The sequence below is a fragment of the Musca autumnalis genome, unplaced genomic scaffold (assembly GCF_047663935.1).
Source record: "Musca autumnalis isolate F117 unplaced genomic scaffold, ASM4766393v1 scaffold_5, whole genome shotgun sequence".
NCBI classification, from domain to species: domain Eukaryota; kingdom Metazoa; phylum Arthropoda; class Insecta; order Diptera; family Muscidae; genus Musca; species Musca autumnalis.
In genome coordinates this window covers 14,322,990-14,333,095 of record NW_027412088.1, presented here as the reverse complement: position 1 = coordinate 14,333,095, position 10,106 = coordinate 14,322,990, and the positions used below count along the sequence as shown (strand labels likewise).

General features: G+C 35.1%; 1 protein-coding gene across 1 annotated transcript; it reads right to left on the bottom strand.

Annotated features, from left to right (window-relative positions):
- Positions 1–2,048: 2,048 nt before the first annotated feature.
- Rpe (ribulose-phosphate 3-epimerase) lies at positions 2,049–10,096 on the bottom strand. Its single transcript, XM_073958109.1, has 3 exons — positions 9,405–10,096; positions 9,195–9,335; positions 2,049–2,197 (listed from the first exon to the last, which is right to left on the bottom strand). The coding sequence occupies exons 1-2, from the start codon at positions 9,966–9,968 to the stop codon at positions 9,231–9,233; spliced, it is 669 nt and encodes a 222-aa protein (XP_073814210.1). The 5' UTR covers positions 9,969–10,096; the 3' UTR covers positions 2,049–2,197; positions 9,195–9,230.
- Between the last annotated feature and the right edge of the window lie 10 nt (positions 10,097–10,106).

Here is a 10,106-nt window from a genome sequence, read left to right as displayed (position 1 = left end):
TGGCTTCCATGACAAACACTTAGCGTAGTCTTTGGAAGTTATGAGTTTGGCTCTGAACACTAACGCGCCATGACAACACTTTTTTCCATGCACTTTTCAAGGACGTGGATTCAAACCGCAGCCTGGCTCAAGCTGATTTTTATTTATTTTTGCCTATTAGGGCGAAGATCATTTTTAATATTAATTTTAATTAATTTCTCGTTGGAGTCCATTTAAATATTGAAAAAATATTGTCGTGTGGCTCCAAAGCTAATTTTCAGTTATATATCTGCTTAGAGTGACTTCAAAAGTTTGTCAAAAAGCTCATATAGAAAATTTTTCAAATGACGTTGTGCATGAGCTTTTTTTCATCGAATCACGAGGGTGCAAAATAGATATAACCCTAATGCACACCCAGCCTGTCCTATCTACCTCCTATTTGATTGTCTGTCCTATGCTTGGTCATTAGGAATAGTTTGTAGCTTCACTTCTGGCCGCGTGTCGGTCTCTCTTTAGTTGATCTTTAAAGACTATGTTTTGGTTTTCCAATGAATCTGGTCGCCTATGAGCCTTCCTTTTCGTTATCTACGAAGACTTCCATCTGGCCTTCGATAAGCCTTACTTTAGATCCTCTACTTTTGTACATTTATCCATTTCTGGTCATTTCTAAAGAATCTGTTTCGATTGCCAATAAAAATGTCCCTTTATGTAATGTCATTTCTATAAAATGTGCGCTTCTTTCCGGTCGCCCATTCTAAATAATGCTTTTTATTTTTTCCACTAACCACCAACAAATTACAGATTTCTCATTAAAAATGTCATAGGTAAATGATATTTGGGCAGTTCACATTTACTTGAATTCTGTTTGTTATGAATTGCAAATTTATTTCCTTTTTTTGAAATTACAATTTTTCTTTAAAAAATCTTTTTTTTAACTTTATTATTAAATAAAACCTAAAACGTAGTAAATGTTAAAACACGAGAACTATTTATACCACAGAAAAAAATTAGAAAATAAATGTTAAATTAAATCAAAAATTTAAAACAATAAGGCAAAGATTTTTATTATTCAATGAAAAAAAAAGATCCTACAAAAATAGGCCTATACAAAATGCAGATTTTTTGAAAAACCAATTATGACTAAAAAACAGCTGAATTAAAGTTTAGAACAACTGATGAGCATATACATTAAAACTATATACAAAACAATCGCCCCTCCTCCAACATCAGTTACTTTGAGTTAAAAAGCACTTGTTGAAAATACAGCACATAGTTTCCTTTCTTTTCACCGCTATATCATTTTGAACTATTAGTTTATCTTTTTTCAAAATTTCTACAAAAAAAACTGAGATAAAATTATACAAATCAAATTGAATGACAATAATTTTTTCACAATTTCTTACAAAAAATATTTTTAATTAAGTATTTTTATAACAAAAAAACCACACGACACTAAAAACATATTCACAAATGAATGCAAAAAATATCATATTTAATTTATACAAATTAAAAAAGGTATATTATATACATGCAAAACAAAAAACAACTTCGAAAAAACGCTATACATACCATATATGTATTTATGATAACAACAATAACAGAAAAAGGAAGTATACACTGACAAAACAAATTATATATCAATTAAAATATAACAAAAATATCATATACATAAATGTTGAGCAAAAAGAAAATGAAATAAACAATGGATAAACAACAAAACAAAAGAAAAACTCAAGAAGGATTTTATTGGACTGGGTTTTTGTCATCTGAAGGTAAGTACAAAAAAACTATTTCCCACAAACATCCCTTAAATGACAAGGGGAGGATTATCTCACCAATAAGTGCAGCTCGATTATATATTTATGTTGGTCGTGTTACGGGATTAATTTATTTATTTAATTTCTGTGTTTGAATCAGTTTAGTTTTTATTCAGTTTTATTAGTTTATCGTTGCAGAGAATAATTTCATCTACCTCAAATCATTACCTGTGTTACAAAAATTAATTTTATTTTAAGAATATTTACCTCAAAATTATTTTTTTAAGAAAAAATAATAAGCAATTTAACGGGTTTTAAGTTTTTTTATATATTATTTTATTTATTTTTTTGAAAATTTGTTCTTTCTTAACTATTTATTTTATTTTATAAAAAATGTATAGGAAACCAATAAATGTCCACTGTATAAAAAATAAATGCCACATTATTGTGAAGTACCATATCTGAAAAGAAAGAAATAGACTTATTAGAAACAACTTTTTTATATTTTTGCTTTATGATGAAAGATCGTTTATAACAAGCCAAAAAGTATCAGTCGGCTTTACCGACAGAGATATACCCTCAGCCTGTGTGAAGTGAAAATTTTTTTTTCAAAAAATATGGTAAATTTCAAATTTCCTTTACAATTCCATCGATAAAAAATTAAAAAAAAATTTTCCAAGCACATTCACGATTTTTTGTACATGGGGTAAGATAAAAATCGTGGTTTCAAATCTGTTCGCGTTCACAAAATTGGATGCTGCGCCCATAACTTTTGGGCGGGTTTTATTCTCTTATAAAGAAAAAATATTTAAAAATTCCCTTTGTGTTGTAATACCAAAATGTATATATAAATCGGTAACAACATTTAATATCTATCCGTAGATGCCTAAATATTTGCTAAATTTATTTTCATTTTCTCGGAAAATCAAAAAATAATGAAGCATACTTGGAGTAAATTTTATTTATTCTAACTCAGAGTCCATAAAAATCTCTAAAAAAATAAATTAAAAATACGTACAGAATCTAGACAATGTCCAGAAAAATGTGAGACCAACATTTTATAGATTAGGATTTTAAATTGCATATTGCAGCTACAACAAAAGACAAAAGTTTATTGTTGGAACATTTTTCAAGAATATATTTTTTGGTTTAATACGAAAATTTTGAGAACATTTTTTGGGAGTTATTCTACTATTTCGCTAAATTTCCAAACAAAACCTGAATTACTTTGCTAAAACCTCTTCAAGGAAAATAGTCAATATGTTTGCATTTTTCCATGTTTCATTCAGCGACCAAAGTGTGCCATAAGTTGCATCTTACTACACCAAAATGCTTCATGTGGGTAAAAATAACATGATGTTCATATGATCATAAGGCGCATCCGATTTCAGTGACCCCCTGTTAAAAATACGTCAATAAGACAAATTTTATACAGATTCGTCAAGAACCGCGGATGTGCTACCTGATTCTATTTTTGGTTAAATACGAATACTACTCCCGAATCTCTGTAATTTATGACACAACTTTTTGACAAATATTATAATCGCGTATAAAGGATTCCATTTATGTAAAAAAATTAAGGGAAATCGCGGTTTAGTATGCGGATTAGTCAAAATAAAATTTTGCTTATTTTCCTATTTTCAGGGTATCTATATCAGCGGTTTTAGTAGATGGATTCGATCGCGGTCGGGCTCATTAAATCCGGCGCGGAAAAAAACTAAAATCACGCGGGGTTCAAGGGTACCTTAGTCAGAGTTGTAAATTTTAAAGCCAAAAAATAGGTTTTTAAAGAAAATGTACGCACCAAAAATTCGACTTTGGACTCCTATTATTAGGGTGCTGTACGGAGCACATTCATGAGATAAATATCAAACGACGTGGAATCACGAGTTCTACAATCCAGTAAATAGTTTTGCTCATTATCTGGTTGCGCCCTCCAATTATAAGAAAAATTCAAAAAACCCCGATTTCTAAACTTCAAAATGTCAGCATCGATTTAAGGGGGATGCACTGTATATATCAAGAAGTCATACATTAGAACCATGTTGCCCAAGGGGTATTCTTCAATTCTTTCTTTAAGCTTAGGCCTGAATTTTCCCTGGTTTGACCAGCAATCAAGAAAAAACACAAAAAAACTTGCTAACTTCAAAGCATTTTTACCCATTTTTTTTATATTACCACCAACACAGCTTCCACGTAATTTATTTATTATGGTCTATATTACGAGACCCCGGCTAAAACACTTGAATTAATATAAATATATTCATATTATATAAAATATATTGACAGTTCGCGACTTATTAAATTGTGAACCTCAACTTCAACGATTGTAAAACATTTTTGAATATTACCATATATATTTATTTAGGGGGTTTTCAGAATTTGTTTGTATGAACATGGACTAAAGCTCAAAAGTTTTGCGGGAGAGGTACCTTTTCAGTTGTTCACCACACATTATCGCTGCAAATCATGCCACTTGGTGTACCTTCGCTAAACATTTCCAAAGGATCCTCGAACAGACCCTTTACCGTAATTAATCAAAAATGTTGAACATGGGTGGGAGGTTCCCTAAGAATGGACCGATAGTGCCCATATTAGAACATAAACTAAGTTTGGACAGAATATTATGAGATCCAATTTTTGGACCAAATCGGTTAATCCGTTCGAGGGTAGTCTTGCGCTCCAACCACTACACACGGTGTCATAGGGGTTTTTTGCACGTGTCAGGCTATTTTCTCAGGAAATATGGACTTGCCCCTGATAAAACTTGTACCGTCGTGTGGGTGCCAATGAATACAAGTTGTTAAACCAAAAATCAAAGCGATTCGAGAGAAGGTCCTAAACTGTACTTTTCCGAAATTTTGTGTGGGAGGTACCCGAAGGAGTTGGAACAATGAACCCGGTTGCAAGGTATCAAAGGCAATCTGGCCCAACCTATCTCAGCGAAGAGCTATATCCCTTCTCTCCATAAAGAAATCCGATCTGAAATTAATGGTTGGAACAATCACAGGACACTGCAGGATAAGATCTCTAACCTGCAGATGGGATAGGGACGACACTACCGACTACTGCAGATTATGCGAAGATGAAGAAGAGACGGAGACGATTGAGCACTTATTATGTCGTTGTCCAGAGCTCATGACCAGGAGACTTCGAACGGTGGGTGAACACACCACAACATCTCTGACAACGTTCTGCCAAGTCGAGCCGACGAAACTGCTTCTTTTGGCCAAAGGTCTAAAATGGCTTCAACGAGAACCAACCAATGCGCCTTAGCATGGCAAACTCTAATCTCTCGCCCCTATATATCTAAAACATCCTTTTCAATGACTTCTCTACCATTAATGCTCTTTTACTTCATTACCTTGCTTAATTCTTTCCTTGACATCTATTCATCTTTTCCATGTAATATACATTTCTTCTCTTTCAAACCCCCCTACAGGATGAACACAATGGACCATAAGGTCTCCGAGTGAAGTGGCTGTCCAATATGGCAGCTACGCGTCCTTTAACCTAACCTAACCCTACCCGAAGGAGTAGACCGATTGAGTCCATATTGGAACCTCATCTAAGTCTATCACGATGTCCAAAGTTTGGATCAAATCGGTTCCTCCCTACAAGAGTTGTGGTGCGCCAAAGATTTTTGAACTTTTGTGGGGGAGGTACCCAAAGGAGTGGGTCGATATGGCCTATCTTAGAACTTGATTTAATGGGCCGATTCCGTACAGCGAGGCTAGTCATGTCGCGTCGTCTATCGTCTCTGTGACAAAATTTAAAAAAATGCACTACGTACAGCGATAGAATATAATCGTCGATAACAAGTTATTTTTATTCGTTAGTAAAAATGTACGGCGACAGCTAATTTGTTGTCGCCGGAAAATGAACATTTCGGCGACAAAATTTGACGACGTCAGGCGATATTGCCATACGGAATCGAAAAATTGCATTTGGCAACGCGACACGACTCGCCTCGCTGTACGGAATCGGCCCATAAGTTTTCTCAAAATATTACGACCGCCAAATGTTGGTGAAAATTTGTTTATCCATTCGAGAGTTATCGTGGGTGGGTTTTACCAGTTTTCGGATCATTTTCTCAAGATGTATGAAACTTGCACCGTCGTATAGGGGGCGGTGAATATAAGTTGTTACAGCAAAACTCAAAGCGATTCGAGACCAGTAGAGTTGTGTAGTTCCGGAACGAACTAGTTCCAAGGAACTATTCCGGACAAGGAACTATTGGAACTATATCCAGCTCTTGCGTTTAAATAGTTCCTTTCGTGTTTCTCGTTCCTTAAATTTAACGCCTACGCCGATCTTTCGTTGTTGCTGTTTGTTCGCTGCAATTTATTTATTTTTATGTCAATTCATCCACCAAACAATAAAAATATTTCGGTCTCGGAACTATTTGGAACGAAGGAAACAAAAAGAGCGACGAAAGAGAAAGATTCGTTGAACTATTTCGGTCACGGAACTATTTGGAATGAAATGAACGATGAAAGAGAAAGATTCGTGGAACTATATCGATCTCGGAACTATTTGGAACTATTTTAAGGAACTAGTTCCTTTTTGGAAATGGAACTAGAAAGATCGATCCGCTCCGGGAACTAGACTGCCCAAGTCTAGAGACCAGGTCCTAAACCGAACTTTTCCGAAATTTTGTGTGGGAGGTACCCAAAGGAGCGGAGCGATTGAGTCCATATTGGAACTAACCCTGGTACAAAATGTACGGCATGAAGCGTATGGACCAAATCGGTCACTCCCTTCAAGAGTTATCGTGCGCACAATTTTTCCAAACATTTTTGAACTTTTGTGGGAAGGTACCCGATGGATTGGACCGATATGGCTTGTCTTCGAACTTAAACTAAGTTTGGACAAAATATTACGAAAGCCAAATTTTTGACCAAATCGGTTAATCCAGCCAGCCAGCAAGACAGACGGACGGACATTGCTAAATCGGCTCCAAATTGTCTGAAACGGATTTCGTCAAAAAATACTTGGGGTCTAAAACCATTATTTCGATGAGGCACATTTTGCCGGTATAAAAGCTATATTATGTACGTCCAAGAAGACATATGGTCGTCTGGTCGACTTTCCTCCATTCTGATATTTTCCAACACGGTCATATTAAGAAAAAAATATCTATTTGATCATCTATTTAAGGTTCTTCACTAGTTTATTATTCGCGTTTATGAAGAGTTTCTTCTGCCTGTCTATACACTTTTCATCTGGTCGCTGTAAAGGGTTATTTCTGACAGTTCCGAATGCGTAAAAGTCCTCGTCCTGGTCTAAAAACTATAAAAAAAAACAATAAAGACTCTCTCTTGGTCGTTTTGAACGCTTCTAATGTGCACTGTTAAATGTCGAAAGACTGGGTATATGAAAATTGAAATAAATAAATAAATAAAAATAAAATGTACCGTTTTGGTCTTTTATAAAGACTCCTATCTGGTTGCCTGTAAGCTTATCTTCTCGATCGCTATAAGGACTTTGTTCTTTTAGTCTATAAAGTCTTCCTTTTGGTCATTTCTAACGAATCTCATATGGCCGCCAAAAAGCTTTCTATTTGAAAGATTCTCTCCCGGTCGTCTATATAGATTACCTTCTGGTCGTCGATATAGATTAGGCACTTATAACGAAACCCTTCTGCTCGTTATTAAAGGCTCAATTCTATGTCGTCTTCAAGACTCTTTTCCGGTTGTTGTTGTTGTAGCAGCATAAAAACCTACGTAGAAGCATAGTGTTGATGCTGGGTTGGCAGCCGCTGGCAGAAACAGTATGGTTTCGGGTCAATCCGGTACGAAAGATCCCGCTGCCGGTCATCTATATACATATATTCGCTTCTGTAGTGGAATTCTGTAACACTTTTCTAAAACGCAAAATTTTAACTTAAAAGTTTAAACGAAAGAACTACATATTTCTACCGGTAGGAAAATATTCCAAAACTGGTCTTCTACATAGATTCCCTACTGTATTCCTTCAGGTCGACAATAAATACTCCCCTCCGATCGTATATCAGTCTGGTTGTCGAAGTTGTTATCCCGAGTTGAGGTGACTGGACCCGAAGTAACCCTCATAAAGACATCAAATCATATAGCTTTTCAGAATGAGGTTTTTGATTTCCTTTATTTTTAATTTTATTTCAATATATTTTCAGATTTTTTGACTAACGGTTTCCAGAGATGATGCGCCTTGAAAAAGTGGAATTCTGTAAAAACAGTATGCAATGTAATATTCATAACTTCTTTAATATTGGTCCAATTTCAGAAAATCCCCAATGATCGTGTAAAAGCCTTATTTCTTGTCATCTATAGTCGTCCAAAAACCTTACCGAAAACCTTGGCTTTTGATTCTCTGTAAAATAAACCTTCCCTTCTGGTTGTATATACAAGTTTTCATCTTCGACTCTTTTCTGGTCACGTTTGAGGACTCCTTTCTGTCCGTCAAATAATATAACCTTCTTTGTTCCAACGTATTGGTATCTGGTGGTCTAAAACCAGGGTTTTCTGAAAAAATACTCTCTTCTGACGGTCTATAAAGACTGCCTATAGGTATCGATTCTGATCGTTTACAAATTGTTTCTCTTCAAACCGCAAAATAAGCTCAGATCGATCTGATATCTATACCAGAGGTGGTCAAATTGACAAATTCGATATAGAAAAATTACCTTGCAAATAATGAACTATATTCCTCAGAGATTTATAACGGCAAGGGTCGTTTACTTCTGGTCCGCTATATTTAATGGTTTGTAGAAATGCAATAGCATTGTTAGGAATAGTTATTTTTTCTGGTAGATAATAATTTGCTTCGTTTGCAAACAATTCTACAAGAGGCTTTTTTGTTGTGGCATTAAATTGCGCACGGCATTAAATTGCCTCGCATTAGTGTATTTATAGGTAGAGGTAATGCTCAAATTTGAAACTTTCTAAAGTATAACGATGCTTATTTTTCTTTAAAACTTTTTTAACCCACAAATCAGTATTTGTATCAAGCTGTACCAAATCGAAGTTGGAGAAAGTATGATTTAGAATTTCTTCTAACAAAAGTGTCGGTTTTATAACTGACCACAATCATTCTTTGTTTCTGTCCGTCCTATACTACAATATGTTCTTCATGTCACGCTCTGGCGCTTTTAAATAATATTTTTAACTTAGTGTTGCAACTTGAATCCACGTTTAGCATTGCTGTTGCTTTTTTGGCAAATCGAACGCCATCAAACACTCAATGGACACATTGTGGCAAATAATAGTGTGTGGAAAATAATAGTCCATAGCATTTAAATTTTATTTTTGCTGCAATCAATGCTATTAAAATGTTCTATATAAACAATACTTTGGAACTCAAGGAATTTTTGAAAAGATAAGCTTTTGTAAAACCATCATACACATTGTTGAATGCCTTGACCTTCATAACCCCCTTTATCAATATCATCTTTTAATGTGTATTTCCATTACAACTTACCAAAGATTCTTTAAAATATTTGTCTTTTAGAAGTATTCACTTGTTATAGTTTTGTACTGTCGATTTGAGTAGGGTAATGACTTCTTTCTGGTCTGGAGCTTGTATTACAGCGGTACCGGAAACAATCATGTTTGCACCAGCCTAACGATAACAACAACCATTAATTAAAAAATAAAAAAAAACATTTGTATATAATATAAATCGACAAACCTTTGCACAGCAATCAATTGTCTTGGGTCCAACACCACCATCAACTTCAATATCCAAATTTGGATAATTCTGTCTCAACCACTCGACCTTGGGCATCATATCGGCCATGAAGGCTTGACCACCAAAACCAGGTTCCACAGTCATAACTAAGGCAACATCAGCCAAATCCAAATACTTCGAGATAGCTTCAACAGCAGTACCAGGTTTAATTGCTAAACCCACTTTCATGCCAGCTTCCTGGATTTTACGGCAAATTGATTCAATATCATCTTGAACGGGTTCAACATGGAATGTATAGAGATTAACACCAGCATCTGCCATGGGTTCAATCCATTGTTGGGGTTTGGAGACCATCATGTGTGTTTCGAAGAAGGCATCTTTGATTTTGTTGCGCAAACACTTGACAACTGAATGACCAAAAGTTAAGTTTGGAACAAAGTGTCCATCCATTACATCGAGATGCAAGTAATCGGCTCCATTGTCCAGTAGGCGTTGAGATTGTGCTGCCAAATCTGCGAGATCTGCATTGAGAATCGAAGGACCAATTTTAGCTTGTACTGGCATTTTACGTCTCTTTGTGTGTTGTGATCTGTAGGGAGAAAGGCTAACGATAACGAAAAACAAGTGAAGTGCTGAAACACGTGCGTGTCAGACAATTAGAACGTGAAAGCAACAAAACAAGAATGAATTAACAATTATCAA